Source organism: Pithys albifrons, chromosome 20 (genome assembly GCF_047495875.1).
Source record: "Pithys albifrons albifrons isolate INPA30051 chromosome 20, PitAlb_v1, whole genome shotgun sequence".
NCBI lineage: Eukaryota > Metazoa > Chordata > Aves > Passeriformes > Thamnophilidae > Pithys > Pithys albifrons.
The window spans coordinates 8202906-8220519 of record NC_092477.1 but is presented as its reverse complement, the minus strand read 5'-3'; the positions used below and the strand labels follow the sequence as shown (position 1 = coordinate 8220519).

The 17614-nt window shown below is 56.8% G+C and overlaps 2 protein-coding genes across 3 annotated transcripts; one reads left to right on the top strand and one right to left on the bottom strand.

The window, feature by feature from the left end:
• The first annotated feature begins 6663 nt into the window (after positions 1-6663).
• ASB6 (ankyrin repeat and SOCS box containing 6) lies at positions 6664-12372 on the top strand. Of its 2 annotated transcripts, XM_071574592.1 has the most exons (7): positions 6664-6689; positions 7810-8017; positions 8449-8630; positions 9016-9122; positions 9532-9640; positions 10135-10221; positions 10378-12372. In XM_071574592.1, the coding sequence occupies exons 2-7, from the start codon at positions 7902-7904 to the stop codon at positions 11052-11054; spliced, it is 1278 nt and encodes a 425-aa protein (XP_071430693.1). In that variant the 5' UTR covers positions 6664-6689; positions 7810-7901; the 3' UTR covers positions 11055-12372. The 2 variants fall into 2 exon arrangements, with proteins under 2 accessions (XP_071430693.1, XP_071430692.1); XM_071574591.1 differs by lacking the exon at positions 6664-6689 and having other exon boundaries at positions 7816-8017.
• A 502-nt stretch (positions 12373-12874) lies between these two features.
• On the bottom strand, positions 12875-16090 carry NTMT1 (N-terminal Xaa-Pro-Lys N-methyltransferase 1). The gene is made up of 5 exons (XM_071574344.1): positions 16018-16090; positions 15091-15155; positions 14138-14340; positions 13682-13934; positions 12875-13266 (listed from the first exon to the last, which is right to left on the bottom strand). Exons 3-5 carry the CDS (start codon positions 14297-14299, stop codon positions 13010-13012), a joined length of 672 nt encoding a protein of 223 aa, XP_071430445.1. The 5' UTR covers positions 14300-14340; positions 15091-15155; positions 16018-16090; the 3' UTR covers positions 12875-13009.
• Between the last annotated feature and the right edge of the window lie 1524 nt (positions 16091-17614).

Genomic DNA, 17614 nt, shown 5'->3' with positions numbered 1-17614 from the left:
GTCCCGCTTGTTCCCCCCCTTACCACCCTCTTACCCCAACCACATCACTCAACCCCCCCTCACCCTGTTTTAAGTGCTTCTATCAACAAGTGTAAGTGGCTGTGCTCCGTGGGGAGGGATGGGGTGGGTTGGGAGAGGGGCTGGAGGGAGAGGTGACCCGCAGGTTAGCGGGGGACACGGCCCCCCTCCACCTCCAAGCCCCCCCCGTCCTCCGGTCCCCATCAACCCCGGAGCAAGGTCACCTCTCCTGGGAAAGGCCTGGCTCTCTCGCCTTAATGAGATAATTACGTCCTGCACCACAGTTAAAAACTCATAGGCTGCTTCCCTTGGGGTTAGAAAGAAACCTCCCTAATGAAAACCAGCCACCGGGAAAAAGGAGTTTTTCCTCTTTAAAATTATATATATTTATATATATACACACGCAGATATGCAGGGAGGAGGCGGCGAGCGGGAGGGAGGAGGGCAGACCGTGGGGCTGTTGCCGGTGTCCGGAGAGGGCTGGGCTCGGGGCGATGAGCAGAAATCGAAGAGGTTAACAGTTATTATTCCTTCCCCTCGATTCCAGCCGCTCTCCTGCCCGCCGCTGCCGGCACATATGGACGGGGCTGGGCACACTCAGGGTTCCACGCGAAATCTCCCAGCTCTGAGCTCATAAACATCCCTGCTCCAGCGCGACCGAGGGAGGCAAACCCCTGGCTGAGTTATTTTAACATTTGTCGAAAGCTTTTCTTGCGCTCTCTTCCCCTTCAAGTCGGAGGCGTGCAGATTTTTAAGCCAGCCAGCGCTGCCAAATCTGATCTTCCTGACGGGGAAGCAGCTTCCCAGAGCTCTGCAGCCTGGAAGGGGTGTAGCTGGAGGCAGATTTTGGCTCTCTCCGACTCTGCAGGGGGCTCCTCCAGCGTGCAAACAAGCTAGCCCAAACTCCCTTCCCCCCTCCTTTTTTTGGGAGTCCATTTATTGGTTCTATCGGTCCAATTTATTGGCCTTGGGGACACTTCAGGAATTAGCTCTGATGTCTGGTTGTCCCCTTGGCTGTGTAAATCATGGGCTGCTGTCACACAGCACCATCCCTGACAGAGCTCAAGATGCATTTGGATGCTGCTCTTGGGCACATGGTGTGACTCTTGGGGATGGTCCTGTGCAGGGTCCCTTCCCACTCAGCATATTCTGTGATTCTGTGATGCTGCTTCTGCTCTGCATCCCCGGGGGATGCTCCCTTGGGTGGGTGTTTACTTCTGCCCAGTACCCAGCTGTCACACTGTGCCAGCACCTTGCTATGCACCGTGGTTATGCCCTCAATGTATATTTTAGAATACAGATGGCATTTACATTGCCATCAGACCTCCAGGCTGCTCCACACTCCCAAGGAGGAGATTCCTGCATCACCTCTTGGGCCACCTGGCCCTGGGCAACCCAGCACAGCCTCCTGTCACCTTCCTAATCCAGATACTGCTTAATCTTGCTTTTTTCCACTGTGGCAGCAGGAAGAGACCCTTCCCAGGATGGAGATGACACCATGTCCAGAAAAATCTGCTCCAGGATCAACATGGGGGATGGAGACATCCCCTTGGAGGACAGTGACCCATCAGCAATGGACACTGGCCAGTCAGGGCTGGTGGGGGGAGCAGGGCAGTGAAGACCCCCATCCTTTCCCCAGCAGTTCCCTCTTGGCCCCAGAGGCTGGGAACATCTTGCTATGATTATTTTGGGGGGGCTGTGGGGCAGCTGGTCTTGGCCTATGAAGGGGCAAGGGCAGGAGGGGGGATGGAGCAGCCCATTTATAGCCCTCTTCCTCCTCCTTGTTCAGGGCCAGACCTTATTCTTGAACTGTCTGGCTTTTCCAGGGGAGACGGCATTCCCTCAGTCCATGGCATTAAATAATTAAATGGAGGGAATAATGGTCGGTGAAACCCCCTTGGGTTCGCACTTCCTCGGGCCCTGTGATTGCTGATATTTTTTTGGTTGAAATATGACCTTTTTTATGATCAAAGGGAATCAGAGTTCCAAAGGAAAGTAAAAAAAAAAAAAAAAAGGAAAAAAGAAAGAAAAAAGAGGGCAAGCATTTTCTTTTTTTCCCAATCCTAGCGGTCTGGTAAAGTTTCTTTAGACATGCAAAGATTTACACACCTTTCTGCAGGGTGCCTTAAATTACCCTCCGACTCTTTACACATTTCCATGAGCAGAGCAAGAACAGTAAGTCATTGAGAAATTAACTGGCCTTTCAGTAATATCCCCTGTCGGCCTTTCAGAAGGAGAATGTCTAATGACTTTTTTGAAGTAGAGGTCAGGGTTTGCTTTTTTTAAATAAAACAATCTGTATTAATGCAATTTCCTTTTTAGCTGTAGGATTTGCCCTTTTTTTCCCTCTTCAGCATCATTTTTTTTAACACCACCATCCATACAAGGCATCTGAAGCGAGACCTGGCTGCTTGAAACCCACACTCCTGGTGTTTCCCAACCCTCTTGTGCAAGCTCTTCTTGCTTCTGTTTTTTTGGTAAAAATTGGGGTTTAAGTGTCTGAAATTGGACCTTGGAGCTGGCAAGGTAACTCCTGGCCAAGTGTGGGGCTTTGGAGACGAAGCTGAGTAGATTTACTTTACCTGTCAGTGAGCACCTGGGTTTTGCTGAGCGGGGTGTGTGCTCTGAGTCTGGCTTTGCTGAGCCAGAACTGTTGATGAACTGAAGTGGCACTGAATTGGCAGGGCTGGTGCTGAGCTCCTCAGGGTGAGGATATGGACAGAGACTGCCAGGCTTGTAGTTTGCAGCCCTTGGTACGAATATATTTCTTTTGCCAGTCCTTCATCTTTTTCTCTTAAAAAGCCCTCAATCAACCAAAAAAAAAAACAAACAACAAACAACCCACACCCAAAAAGATATTTATATTTTTTTGTAATTTCACTAGGAGTTTTCTGATATTTCTCTCAGATTGTAATAACACCTTGTGCTTCCACAGTGCTCACCATGGCATGGATCTGGGCGTCCTCTGCCAGCCCCAGTCTTCCTCCTCACCCCAAAACTGTGGCAGTGGCTGAGGTGGGACAGTGCAGCATCCTTGGAGCACTGCCTGTGCTGGTGCTGCTCCCTGTGGTACCTGGGTGTTCATTCCCAAAATCTTGCCCTGTGGATGTTACAGTGCAGAGAAACTGGGCTGGCTCACCCACATCTCCCATGGGTGAAAAGGTTTCTCTGACTATGGAGATGCACCTCTGCTCCACTGTAAGGGTGATGATCAGAGTAAGGAGTGTGGGAGACGGTGGGAGCTTGGCAGTGCCTGGCCAGGACCCAGTAACCGGTTCTTAGGGTGGGTGCCAGGGTGTTGGTCCATTTCTGGGGGCTGCCAGCCTCATCTCCTTAAACCAGAGCTGTGCCCATCCCCATGTCCTGCCCGGGCTGAGGACCAGAGCACCCCCCTGCCCCAGCACCAGGGCATGAGGCCAGGCAGGGCCAGGGCAGCACAGGGGGCATGGCTGGGGGCACTTGCTGGAGGAGTCCCCCTGTGCCCAGCCCTGCCCTTCCCAGCAGGAATGGCATTTCTGTATCCACTGTGGAACTCCTCTTTCTCCCTCCATCCCTGCCAGACCCCAGAAGCACAGCATGCCCTGGTCTGGCTCCTCTCCTCCTCCTCTCCCCTCCAGCTCTCACAACTCCCCCATTCCCTCCTAAAACCCTGTCTCTGTGGTCGGTGGCATTATAAAACACTCTGGCCAGCCCCTTGGTGAAGGTTTTTCTCCCAGTTTTCTTATTCCCTCTGTTTCTGCCTTTTGCTCTTTCTCTCCTTCTCTTTCTTTCCCTGCCAGGAATCCCAGTCCCAGATGAACCAATACTCCGTGGCTCTGCTATTTCCCTTTTATTCCACACCCCCCCCCCCCCTTCAACAGCGAGATGGGAAAAGAGTGAACTAAAAAAAAAAAAAAAGGCACAACAAAACCCAAGAAAGAAAGAAAGAAAGAAAGAAAAAAATCAAAGCTGCACATATTGGATCCAGATGTGCTTACAGCCCTTTCCAGCAATTTAATTAAATTCCCCCAGACAGCCAGGAGGATTTCTTAATGATCAAATTTCCCTGGCTTTCCTCCTAAAATGCCCCTCTTTCTTCGGCTGGCTGTTGCTCTGTCTCCCTGATGGATAGCCAACTCACATTCTTCCTAGTCCGCCCTGCCAAGGCCATGGGGAGGAAGGGGGCAGATCCCGGTGCTGTTGTTTTAGCCGGGCACTCAAACACCCCATCCAACCCTGCCAGCAACATCCCAGGGTTTTTTTTCCCCAAGAAATGTGGGGATGGGGAGTCACCTCCCTGGAGGCTGTGGCTCATGGCATGCTCATGGCAGGATACTCCAGGGAAGGACTCCTGCGTGTCTGGAATCGCCTCACTGATGGCAAAAGAAGGGATTCAGCCCATGGGTGTCCTGGCTTGTCACCTCCCAGGGCTGGTTTTGAACCAGGTTTTGTCCCACACTGCCTGCTCAAAACCTCCTTTGTAGCACGAGGCACCAGAGTGGGGACAGAGCCTCTGTGGGGCTCATGAGGCCACCCCTGGGTTGGCAGGGCCCTTTGGGGTAGGCTGGTGTTCCCTCTCATCCCCAGGGACAGCATGGTTGGGATCAGAGGTGGCAATGGGGTGACCCTTCCTTGCCACCAGCCAATGCAGCAGAGATTTCCCCTTGAAATGGTGTCTGCTGGAGGGCTGCACCCTGCATGGTACCCATTGGTGCCACACAGACAGGGACAGGGACTGTGCCTGGTGCTGCCATCCCAGCTGAGAAGGGTCCAGAATTTCACTGGACCATGGAGGATTTGGGCTTTACTGGCAACATGAAGGGTCCAGGGTCTGGTGCCAGCAAGGAGACACTCAGACTGGATACAGGGTCTCAGCTTCCCAGCCCACCTGACCTGGGCTGGTTTGAAGCCAGGGGCATAAAGCATCTTGCATATGGAGGGAGAAATTCTCACTCCCCCTTCCTTTCCTCACTGCTTTCCCACTCTGGTCCCTGCCCAGGGTTGGATGGGGTTATTTCCACCCCTCCTCCACAGAGATAAAGCCCCCCAAACCCCACCCAAGGGGCTGCTGGGGGGGATCCACACCAGATGCCACTGCACAGCACCAAGGCAAAGGTCAGACCCCCTGCCCTGCCCTGAAGGTGGCTCAGGGCCAGGGGGCTGCAGGCACTGGGGTCTCCCACCCTGGCACCCCACTCTGTAGGGAAGGGAAGGGTGGGAACCAGGGGGGAGCGTGACAGCATGTCAGAAAAATGCCCAAGAGGGCAGAGCCTCCTCGCCCCCTCTGCCCCGGGGCCACGGCTGCCTGCCGAAATCTGGAAGTGCTCCACCAGAATAAAATAAATACGTAAATAGGAAACCCAAGGCGGCTTCAGTTATTGCCGCTCTCTGGAGCAACCCGCGCCTGCAGATTCCACCAGAATAATAATAATAAAAAGAATGATGATTATGATAATAATACCAATAAATCCCGGGCTAATGCTCGCTCAGCAGGGGAGGGTCCGGGTGCTGTGGGGAGCAGCACCAGAGCCCTCCGAGCCCCCCAAAGGCAGAAGCCACTCGGTGCCACCTCCCCTGCACCCCCAGCCTGTCCTGGGTGGGTCGTCCAGGGGCAGAGGGGACAGGCGGGGATGGGAGATATCCGGGGGAGAACTCCAGGGGAAGGGGATACCCAGGGAGTGGGGACACCCGCGGTGGGGCCATATACCCGGGGGAGACCCGGGAAAGGGGGAAACGTGTGAAGGGAGACACTCTGGGTGGGGCATGGGGACTCCCGAGGTGGGGGGGACACCCGTGAGGGAACCAGCTGGGGACGGGGTACACCTGGGGACAGAGGACACCAAGGCGGGGGAAAACACGGGAAAGAGGGGACACCCGAGCAAGGGGGACACTCGTGGATGGGGGAAACACGGGAAAGGGGGGACACCCGAGTAAGGGGGACACTCGTGGATGGGGGAAACACGGGAAAGGGGGGACACCCGGGGAAGGAGGACACTTGTGGATGGGGGACATCTAGGAGAATGGACATGTGGTGGGAGGACACCGGGAGAGGAGGAACACCTGGGGACACGCAGGGTCGGGAAACCCGGGAGGTGGGGGACACCCGGGGAAGCGCACAGCCGTTCAGGGAGAAGCGCGGGGTGGGGACAGCGGGGTGGGGACAGAGAGGGGACACCGGGGTGGGGACAGCGGGGTGGGGACAGAGAGGGGACACCGGGGTGGTGACAGCGGGGTGGGGACAGAGAGGGGACACCGGGGGAAGGGCACAGCCGTTCAAGGAGACACGCAGGGTGGTGACAGCGGGGTGGGGACAGAGAGGGGACAGCGGGGTGGTGACAGCGGGGTGGGGACAGAGAGGGGACAGCGGGGTGGGGACAGAGAGGGGACAGCGGGGTGGTGACAGCGGGGTGGGGACAGAGAGGGGACACCGAGGTGGGGACAGCGGGGTGGGGACAGAGAGGGGACACGGGGGGGGGTTGGGGGCTGTCCCCTCGCCCCGCCCCCCGCGCGGGCTCGTGCTGCCCCCTGCCGGCCGCGCCCTCCACGGCGAGGCCACGCCCACATCGGAATAAACCCCGCCCCTATACAAGCCCCTCCCCAATGCCCACATACCACGCCCTCTCCCCGAGGCCCCGCCCCGGCCCGCCCGGCGGGTGCGAGTTCCGGTTCCGGTCGCGGCGGCGCCGGGGCAGGTGAGAGGCAGCGGGTCGGAGGTTCGGGGGCTCGAGCAGGCCTTGCCCCGGGAGGACAGCGGGACCCTGGGGCTGCTGTGCCTTCCAGTGGGGCTCGGGCACCGCGGGGGCGGTTGCGCTGGGGTTGGCGAGTGTTTATTTGCGAAAACGAATCGGGATTTAAATGTTGGTTTGGGGTGTTTTTTTAATGCCCACAACAGCCTGAGGTGCCTCCTCACAGAATGGAATGATGGGTGTGTTGTATATATCTGAAAATATATGTGTACACCCCAATACACACCATCTGCCGGGAGGGGTGCATGTCCATCAGTATATAAATGTGTGTCTATATCTATCTATCTATCTATCTATCTATCTATCTATCTATCTATCTATCTATCTCTCTAAATGTGTATTTATATACATATGTATGTGTGTAGATCTGTATATAAATGTGTGTATATACATGTGTGTATGTATGTATATGTGTATATACATGTATACATATGTATATATGTGTGAGTGTATCTATATCTGTGCGTATTTATTTATTTATTTGCACATGTGTGCTGATAATGACCCAAATATTCTGACCATAAAACATTTTTTTTAAAAAAAGCTATATTTTTGTAATGAATTATTTTTAATCGATTATTTAACTTAAGTGAAGGATGATAGGGAAATGCAGATACATATTTTAAAGATCTTGTGCATAGTTTTCCACAGGTAGGGCCTTGCTGTTCATCCCGTGGGGCACAGTGAGATTCAGGGGCCTCCCAGGGTTGCACTGGGGGGGTTGGTGGTCTCTGGGGTGTCTCCTGAGTGGCAGGGGCAGCTTCAGTCTCCTTTGCCCCCCAAAAGCAGGCAGGGCTTTGCTGGTTGCAGGCACCCCCTGGCACCCCCAGGTGTGGCACAAAGGGTTTGCCCCGAGCCTGGGCTCTGCTCTGGGTGTGTTCCCATCCTGCACCCGGATAACTCCCAGTCTGCAGCTCTGCGTGCAGGAGATAATTCAGATACACCTCTGTGGTGTGTGGGAGGAGATCCCTGTGCTGCTCTTGGCTGCCTTTTACATAGGGAGGAGGGGAAGGCTGTGTTTTTTTGCTGAGTGCCAAAGTGCTGAAAAGGCTTGTTTGTTTTAAAGGGAGGGAAGAGACCTTGGAAAGGAGAGCTGCGTGGGGGAGGACACCAGTGCCATGCTGGAGGGCCCTGGGCGGGCTGTGCACAGGGCAGAGCATGATGCCTTTCCTGCACGGGTTCCGCAGGATCATCTTTGAGTACCAGCCCCTGGTGGATGAGCTGCTGGGGCTGCTGGTGATGCCAGACACGGAAAGGCAGAGCTCCCTGGAGAGGTAACCAGAGGGGGCTGAATACCCTGGGGTGTTTTAGGAGGGGTAGTTGGAGCTCAGAGGGTGGATTGCACTGGCTGGGGGCACCCTCCAGTCCCAGGGAGCAGCTGGTCCCACAGCTCCTCCTTTTGTTGCTGTTCTTTGGGAATGTGGGGGTGGAGCAGAGCAAACACAGGGACTATGTGTGCTCCCAAGGAGCAGCCTGACTGGCAATAAAACCTAAACTTGGGCTCATCTGTGTCCCTGAAGCTGCTGTGTAACCCCATAACCAGCAGATTAGAGACTCAGTGGGTGCAGAACCAGATGGGAGACCAGGGATATTTTTCTCTGGGGAGGTCATGGATTTTCCTTCTTCCCTGGTGCCACTTTGACCCTTGCACACCTGAGCTATGTGCTATTCACTGAGTAACTGGTGGTTTTTTGTGTGTCTCAAGCCCTGCCTACCTGGGCAGTGACAGGAGCCAGCTCTCAGCTGTGAGACGAGTCCTGGAGCGGGAGACCCACTCCCCATTTTATCAGGAAGGTGTGAGCTATGCCCTGATGAAGGTCACTGAGCTGGGGCTCGTCCCTGCTGCAGAAATCCTCCTGGAATTTGGTGCTGACCTCAGCTTTGAAGGTGAGGCTGGTTGGAAGGGGGCTGGGCTGGGAGGAACCAGTGGGTGAGAAGCTGCCCTGGGACGTGGGAGTAGCTGGGGCAGAAAGAGAGGGAACTGCCAGCTCAGACTCGCAGTTCTTGGTGGAATAGTGTGAATATGCCTTGTGGAGACCCAGCCCCAAGGATGGACTGTGGGATGCCCCAGGGCTTAGGGACCAGTTTGCAGCTCTGGGGGCTTTTGGCGGGATGGAGGAGCATTGGAACAGCAGAACCCTGGGTGTGTGTGACAGTCTTGTTTTCACGGGCATCAAGGGCCCTCCCCAGCTGCCTCTTTCCACTTCTGGCAGGTGGCTGGGGCTGTTCTGGGGAAGCCCTTCATTCTCCCTGACTGTGTTTTTGTCCTCAGATCCAGTCACCTACTACACCCCCCTGCACATTGCGGTGCTCCGCAACCAGCTGGACATGGTGGAGCTCCTGGTGCACCACGGGGCCGACATCAACCGGAGAGACCGGGTATGGGCTCTGCTGCCTGGGCACGGCCCAGCAGAGCCCCCCTGAGCCTTAGCTGTGAGGTCTGGTGTGTGTGGGGCAGCCCTCCCTGCTCCCCTCCTCCTGGGCCTTGCCACGTGCTGTTTCCCCTTGGCACATCCCTGTGCCTGTTGTCTGTAGCATTCCACTGCTGTGGCAGAAGTTGAAGTTGCCTTTGTCTGAGCAACCCTGACTCTGCTTTGGGGCAGCAGTTGAGAGGAGGCTGGAGGAGATAGACCTCTGCCTATGGATACACTGGGGAAGGTTCACTTGGAATTTTGGGGATGGATTCAAATAGGCTCTTACCCTGAGTGTGATGAAGCCCCAGCAGCAACTCTATGGGGGCACTCAGTGTGTTTTAATATTTACTGGTGTTTTCCAACTCTTTGTGCAGATCCACGAGAGCAGTCCCCTGGACCTGGCCAGCGAGGAGCCCGAGCGGTTGCCGTGCCTGCGGCGGCTGCTCCAGCTGGGGGCTGATGTCAACGCTGCTGACAAAAACGGTCTGTGTGCCCCACCCACCCCCCCTCGGGGTGGGATGGAGCAGGGCATGGGCACTGGGTCCTTCTGTCCTGCTGCTGCATGCGCCCCCTGATTACAAACGGGTTTGGAAGTTGGGAACAGGCTGGCAGAAATTCCCTGGGCTTGGTGTTTTCTCCTTGTGTGCTGGCTGCATGGCAAGTGCTGAAACCAGCTCTGCAGAGCTCACAGGAGATGGGATGGGGCTGTGTCTCCATAGCCCTGTGGTGCCCACGTGCTCTAAAGCAAACTCTGCTGTGGCACATGTGCCCTCTGAGGCCACTGTCAGCCCTGCACATGTGGCCTTGTGACCATGTCCCCACAGCTGTGTACCATCTTGGGGACCAGAGAAGCCTCTGCCAGAAGGAGGGGTTGTCACTGCCTGTTTGGCTGTCTGGTGGGTGGGTGTGTTGTTTTCCTTCCTGCCTTTTGGGGTGCCACCCTGCTGTCACGTGACTGAGTGATTGCTCCATTGCAGGGAAGACAGCGCTGCTGCACGCCCTGGCCAGCAGTGATGGTGTCCAGATCTGCAACACTGAGAGCATCCGGCTGCTGCTGGAAGGAGGTGAGGGCAACCTTCTCTCCTTTCTGCACTGCCTGATCCTTTGTGCAGTGTCAGGCACTGCCCTGCCAACTCCTCTGCATTCCCACTGGAGCAGAGTAAAGCCCAACAGTGCCAGTTGGTGCTGGCCCAGCCTCATAGCTCTGTCCTTTCCTGCAGGTGCAGATGTCAGAGCCACCACCAAAGATGGTGACACTGTCTTCACCTACATCATCTTCCTGCTGGGAGAGATGGCGTGCAGCAACACTGAGGACGCACAGGTCATCAACCGCTTCTGCTTCCGTGTCACGCAGCTGCTGCTGGCCCACGGTGCCAACCCCAGCGAGTGCCCAGCCCCCGAGTCCCTTACCCACCTCTGCTTCAAGAGCTTCAAATGCCACTTCCCACTGCTGAGGTTCTTGCTGGAGTCAGGTGCTGCCTACAACTGCTCCCTCCACGGCCCCTCGTGCTGGTCGGGCTTCCACATCGTCTTCGAGTGCCTCTGCTCGCACCTCAGTGTCTCTGAAGATGACAGCTTCTCCACAGACCTCATCCAGAAGGGTCAGATTCTGCTGGAGCTCATGATGGCCAGCTCGCAAGCCATCCAGCTGCCCAGCAATTTTGAGGTCAACACCAGCAGCTGTAGGTACCACGGGGAGGTGGTCAGGACTCTGTTCTGTTCTCTGAAGCAGCTGGAGCGCTCACCACAGGCACTGAAACATCTCTGCAGGGTGTTTATCCGGCAGTGCCTTAAACCGTGGCCTGTAGATGTCAAAATCAAGGCTCTACCTCTCCCAGACAGGCTGAAGTGGTACCTCCTCATCGACCACACTGCTGCTGGGCACGAGGACCTCTGAGCCTCACAGTGCCTCTCTGCCTCTCCTCTGTGGTCCTGCTGTGCCTACAGTCTCCAAATCTCTGCTCTGGGACAGTTTCACCCGCAGCAAAGTGGTGCTTTGCCTGGGCAGTGCTGCCCCCAGAGTCCCTCTCTGTGGCATTCTGGCCACAACATCAATCACATATGTCTGTGGAGGTCTTGTTGCTCTGGGGCACATCATGGGGAGTGGGCACAGCTCTGTGGCTTTCTGGGGTGGAGAGAGTTCGTGGGCACTGGGGAGCCAGATGCTGGGGCAGAGGGCTGATTTGGGGAATGTTAAGCAAAGGCCTGGACCAGTATGTTGGGTGCTGTGATTGTCCCCTCTCCTAGTGTTGGCATGAGTGGGTGACACAGTGCCTTAGGTATCTAGTGGAGTGGAGAGATGCCTTGGGGTCCTGGGAGAAGGTGTTCCCTATGCTAGGAGAGTACTGGCAGCACTGTCCTGGCTTCCTGCTTCTGGTTCTGGTGGTGGAGGCAGGTCCAGCATCACCCTGTGGGTGTGGATGGGATGCCTTCCTTGCTCCATGAGGGCTTCTGAAACTGGGAGAGTGAGCAGGGCTGGCAGCAGTGGCAGACTGCTCCATGCCCTCAGTGTTGCTGCACCCCAGCCTGGCACAGAGGACCATCCACCAAGGACATCTTTGGGAGGTGCTGGGCTCCAAAACAGACTTGGCTTTGTGGCATGTTCCCTGTGCAAAGCCAAGGAACAGAAAACAGCTAACTGCCAAGTGCCTTGTGCATCCCTCCCAATTCCCTGGCTCTTTTCCTTGCTGTCTGCTCACAGGACCTTTTCTCCAGTGCCTCCTTCCCAGGAACATGAAACTGCAGCAGGACTCGGTGGTTTTCTTTCCAGCCTGCTACTGGAACCTGCAGACTCTCAGGCTGCACCTATACTGATTGTGTCCCAGCCTTGCCACCTGGCTCCCTCATTCTAAGCATCTGCTTCCTCATGATGTGCCAAAGACTGGCTGCAGAGCTGAGCCCCACAGAGTTTTATTTTTTTGTTTGTCATGGGGAACAGATGCAGAAGAGGATGAAAAGAGGAAAAATCTGTTCTGATCAGGGACAGTTTATAGCAGGTGGATCTGGAATGCACTGGCAATTTGGCAGCACAAGGGTTGTCTTCCCCATTGCCTTCCTGCAGCATCTTGAGTTTTACCTTCCCTTGCCCTGTGGAACTGGAGCTGTGTGTCCTGATGAACTGGTGTTTAAAAAAAACTCAGTAATGTAATCAAATTCTGCCTCGATATGTGGAATGGAAACAGAGCAAAATTAAACAAGGCCTTTCGTAATAATGACAGGGACTTGTTTCTTCTGCAGGGTAGGTGAGGTGGAGGGTCGGGCTGCAGTGAGGACTGCACATGGGCTCAGCCCCCTGGCACATGCTGTGTGTGGCTTCATTGGGCTGGGTTTGGTTGGCCCAAGCCAGTGGCCACCTCCCTTTCTGCTGCACATGTGGGAGACCTGCTCATGGGTTTAAAGGACAGGCTCCCTCAAAGCCCCAGAACCTGGTGTTGCCTCCCCAACCCACTGCAGGGAAATAGCAGAGATCTCTCCTGTTTCCCTTGCCCAGCTTGTTGCTGTGTGCAGCAAGGAGAGGTCAAACACCTGGGTAAGGAATGGAGCCCAGACTGTCCCAAAGGTGCTCCAAGCTCCACTACCAGGAGCCCTTGCACTGTGGTCAGCAACCTGCTGCTGCCCACAGATCCCCTCTTGCACTGAAGACCCTCTTGTTCCTGTCCAGAGCCCCTGAAGGTGGCATTGAGCTAACAGGCACCTGACAAAGCCCACGTGCAGAAGTGCAACAGCAGGAAAGTGTATTTGGCAAACACCTCTTTTCACAAACAGCAGCAACCTGGAAGACCAAGTCCCATCCTTGTCACCAGCCCCAGAGAGGGGGAGTCACGACATGGGGGAGACCTTCTCCCACTGCCCTCATCTCATGGCGAAGGTGTAGACGTGGTAGATCTCATCAGGGAAGTTCTCCTGGCGCTCCTCGGCCAGGAGGTGCAGCCCAGCGCGGCGGATGATCCTGCGGACCACGTCCAGGTCCCGGCAGACGCTGCTGTCCACATCGTCCATGATCACGCCCTCCTGAGCCATGTTGTCCTTGATGACCACGATGCCGTTGGGCCGCAGGCCGGCACGGCAGCGCTTCAGGAAGTCAGAGAGGTGGTTGTCTGTGAGATGTCCTGGAGGGGAAGAGCAGGAGTTAGGAGGCATGAGGTGACTGGGGAGAGGAGGCCATGAGTCTGTATCTGGGATCCCTCCTGATCCAAGTAGCCAAATACTTGAGCCATTTGCAGGGGGAAGCTTTAGCATGGGTGTGTCCAACTTGCATCCCACAACCCACCTCATCCAACCCACACCTCTGCCCTGGCCTCTGAGGGAAAAACAACATGGGGGGAAAAGTACAGTGCCTTCAGTGCCCTTCTGTGGGGCAGGGATGGGGGGTGGCTCCCTACCCCAAGCCCCCCACCCATGCTGTGATGCTCATCCTTCACGCAGACCTCAAGCTGCTCTCCTCAGTGCATGAGGCACCTGCCCCTCAGGGGAATCTGGACAGAGGACAGGCTGAAAAGACCCCACAAGCGCAGCGACCCTCACCGATGACCCACTGGATCCAGATGACATCGTAGGAGTTGGGCTCAGGGCTGAAGTCCTGGAGGCCACAGCAGAAGTAGTTGCGCACCCGCCTGCCCTCCTCGCCCAGGTAGCTCTTAGCCTTGGTGAGAAAGTCCTCTGTCACGTCCACCATGTCCACTGTCTTGAAGAGGGGCAGCAGCAGCCGCTTGGTGATCCGGCCGATGCCGGCCCCGCAGTCCAGAGCACGGGTTGTCCCTGTCCGGTTAGGGCCATCCTGGAACAACAACCGTGAGAGGCTGAGTCCCACAGAGGAGAAACAGGACAAGCACACATGGGACAGGACTGGGGAACCCATTGTAGGGCAAAGCTCTCCCAGCATGCAGCAATAGAGGGCTCCACGGACCAACTCAGAGAGAAGAGCCCAGCTCTATGTTGGAAGGATGGGGCTTTGTGAGCATAAGAGACTGTGCCACCTACCCGCAGAAACCTCTGCAGGAACTTCCTGGAGCTGTTGATGTCGATGCTGGAGATGTGGCCATAGCCCCCCAACATGCCATCCACCGTGGCGGGCACATCCTTCCAGTACTTCTCCGCCTTGGAGTAAAACTCAAACTCGTTCTCCACCACCTCACTCGTCATGCTGGCCTAGGGCACGTGCCCACACGGGACTTGCTGCTCCCCTGAGGTGGGAGAAACCCGAACCAGGGAGGCGGTGTCAGCTCTGTGAGCACCCCACTTCTGTTTATCACCCCTTCACCCTCCCCAGGGCTATTTCAAACTCCAAAAACCTTCAGCTTAAAAGCTGAAATCCTGATCTAAATCATGGTATTTTCAGGACACCAACAAGCCCTCCCTGGGCAGAGATGCCTCAGCCAGAACAGGCATCCCAGAGGCTTGCTCAGCAATACACCCAGTTACATGGTTATTTTTTAAGGCTGACCCATCTTTTTCACCTATTCTGTCTCTTCTTTCACTGTCTTAACATTTTACAGATTACATGTTTATCTGTAGCAACAACCCCATCAGTCACCTCCAATTACATCTGGAGTTGCTAAAAGTTATCCTGAGCACCTACCTGAGGATTGTAAATCTCAGCCGTGACCATAAGTTAGGTATTTGCAATATAATAAAGTCAAGGTATAATCAGCAATACAAGCTATAAATCCCCCCCAGGCATCTCATAATTCAAACCACTGTGGATTTGATTAACTGTGCCGGGGATTAGAAACTAGATTTAAGGTGGCCAAAGGGTAAATTCAAGGACTTCAAACACCTTTACAAATATAGAAATACATAGTGTTCGTGGCTTGAATTTGCTGGCAAATATGCCATTAGACACAAAACCTTTTCTATGGCAGCTTAGGCAGGTTTGGGGCCCCCACGTGGTCTGGAACAGCCTGGGGATGGAGAAAGGGGACACAGCACCTCACCTTACAGGTCACTGGTGGAAATCCAGTTTGGCTCGGTGGTGCCAGGAGCCAGTCCGTGCTGTGATCTGGGAGCAGAAAAGATGGGATTTTAGTCTCAAATCACCCCTTTAGTCCCGCAAGTGTGGTTGTGGCTGACCAAAGGCCCAGGCCACCCTGACCCCATAGATACCCTCCTGGTGAGGCTGGGGGGCAGGAGCTGCTGCTGCCCCATAGCTCAGAGGCTGAGCCATGGACAGCCAAGGCATGGAGTGTTCTGGCCCCGCTTTTGGCAGCGCTGCTGCCTTGCCTCATGGGCTGGGACCCAGGTTCACTCTCCTGACACCTCACCCCTTTCTTGGCTCTGGGTTTGTCTAGCTGACTCCCTGGTGACGTTTTTCAGGGTGTCACAGGCACAGCTGGACAGCACCCAGCACCCAGCAAGACCAGCACGACCCTCGACCCTGCCATTCCCCCTTCCCGCTGGCCCAGCAGCCCCTGGAATGCCGAGGTGCCGGTGGAGGCCCCTGCCCGCCCCACAGCCGTGGGGGGAAGGTCACCTCAGTGTGGGGCCCTCTGTCCGAGCCCGGGGGTCGCTCGCAGGCGGGGGGGGGCTGCAGGGAAAGGGGGTACGGGGGCCGGGGGTCCTCAGGCCGGGGGGTCCCACCCCGGGGGCGGGCGGGGGTCTGTTACACCTGCCCTTTGGGTGCCACGGGCAGTCCCCGCTTCGAGGCCTAACCCTGCCCCTTCACCGGCCCCACACCGCGGCCGGGCCTCCCCCCCGCGCTCCAGGCCGGCGGGTGCAGCCCCACCGGCCCGGGGGGCGCCCGGGCAGCTCTGCCGGCCCCGCCCTGCCCCCCGCCAGCCCGGGGGCTGTTCCCGGTGCCGTCGGACCCGCCGGTCACTCAGGCCGCGGCCGCGACCCCCGAGCCACCCCCCGCCCCCCGTTACCTCCGGCGCCGGGCGCGCTGCCCCCCCACGGCACGGGCTGTGCGCCGACCAACCGTGCGCCGGCGTCCCCGTGACGTCAGCGTGACGTCACGGGGTGGGACTTACCCCCCGTCTCTCCCGCTGCTGCCCGCGAGGGGGAGCCCCGGGACGGGGTGGGGAGTGGAGGTGGGACGGACTGGGACAGATTGGGACGGACTGGGACAGGCAGAGGCAGAGGCAGACTGGGATGGACGGGACAGGCAGAGGCAGACTGCGACGGACTGGGACAGATTGAGGTGGACTAGGACGGACTGGGACAGACTGGGGCGGACTAGGACGATTGGGATGGATTGGGACAGGCAGAGGCAGACTGGGACGGACTGGGACAGATTGGGACGGACTGGGACAGACTGAGGTGGTCTAGGACGCACTGGGACAGATTGGGACGGACTGAGTCGAACTGGGACCGGCAGGGGTGCACTGAGACGGACTGGGACGGACTGGGACAGGCAGGGACAGATTGGGGCGGGCTGAGACAGGCAGGGACAGACTGGGGCGGACTGGGACAGGCTGAAGCAGCGGGAGAGGAGCCCGCGTGCACCGCGCGGGGGTGTCGTGGCCGGGCTGCGCGCCTGCCCCCGTCCCCGTCCCCGTCCCTCACCCGTCGCTGTCCTTGTCCCGGTCCCGTCCCGTCCCCGCCGCCGTGTCCCGTCGTGGCCGCCAGGGGGCGCTGTTGCCCCGTCGTTCCGCCGCCGCCGCCGCGGGAACTTCTCTGAGTCCGGCGGGGCGGGGGGGGGGGGGGCGGAACCCGCCCGGAGCTGGCACCGGGGGACCCCCGGTACAGAGAGATCCGGTGCTAAGACCCCCGGTACAGAGAGACCTCCGGTACAGAGAGACCCCCGGTACAGACACCCCCAGTACAGAGACCCGGTACTGAGACCCCCAGTACACAGAGACCCCCCAGAACTGAGATTCCCGATACTGAGACCCCCGGTACAGGCACTCCCCGTACAGAGAAACCCCCCACTAGAGAGACTCCCGGTACTGAGACCCCTGGGACAGAGACCCTCGGTATAGACACCCCCAGTACTGAGACCCCTGGTACTGACAACTCTTGGTACAGAGAGACCCCCAATACCGAGAGATTCCCAGTATCGAGAGACCACCGGCACCGAGAGACCACCGGCACCGAGAGACCACCGGCACCGAGAGAGCCCTGGTACTGAAACAACCCCAGTGCTGAGAGACCCCCGGTACTGACACTGGCACCAAGAGGAATGCTGTGGAGACAGTGACAGTGACAAAACTGAGTTGGCTACAGTGGTGTCCATGGGAAAAGGAGGCTGGTGTGGATTCTGTGGTGTCTAAAATGGGGTGAATCCACACCTCACCTTCTCCAGACACCAAGCTGCACAAAATCTGTAGGAACAAAATCTGCTTGAAATCACTCAAAGCTGTCAGAAGGCAGCGACAACAGAGGCAATGCTGCACAGACACAGGAGGAACGAGATCTGTTCTGAGCACCCACCCACCCCAAAATGTTCTCATGATCCAAGCAAGGACGGGATGACCCCAAAACAGAGCTACTCACTCCATGGCTGCCCAGAAATCTATGTCA

Coding starts and splice junctions, on each gene's coding strand:
- ASB6 (XM_071574592.1), top strand. CDS start 7,902: ATGATGCCTTTCCTGCACGGGTTCCGCAGGATCATCTTTGAGTACCAG. Junction 9,641..10,134: donor CAACGCTGCTGACAAAAACG/GTCTGTGTGCCC, acceptor GCTCCATTGCAG/GGAAGACAGCGCTGCTGCAC. Junction 10,222..10,377: donor CCGGCTGCTGCTGGAAGGAG/GTGAGGGCAACC, acceptor CCTTTCCTGCAG/GTGCAGATGTCAGAGCCACC.
- NTMT1 (XM_071574344.1), bottom strand. CDS start 14,299: ATGACGAGTGAGGTGGTGGAGAACGAGTTTGAGTTTTACTCCAAGGCG. Junction 13,935..14,137: donor TCCTGCAGAGGTTTCTGCGG/GTAGGTGGCACA, acceptor TTGTTGTTCCAG/GATGGCCCTAACCGGACAGG. Junction 13,267..13,681: donor CTGGATCCAGTGGGTCATCG/GTGAGGGTCGCT, acceptor CTTCCCCTCCAG/GACATCTCACAGACAACCAC.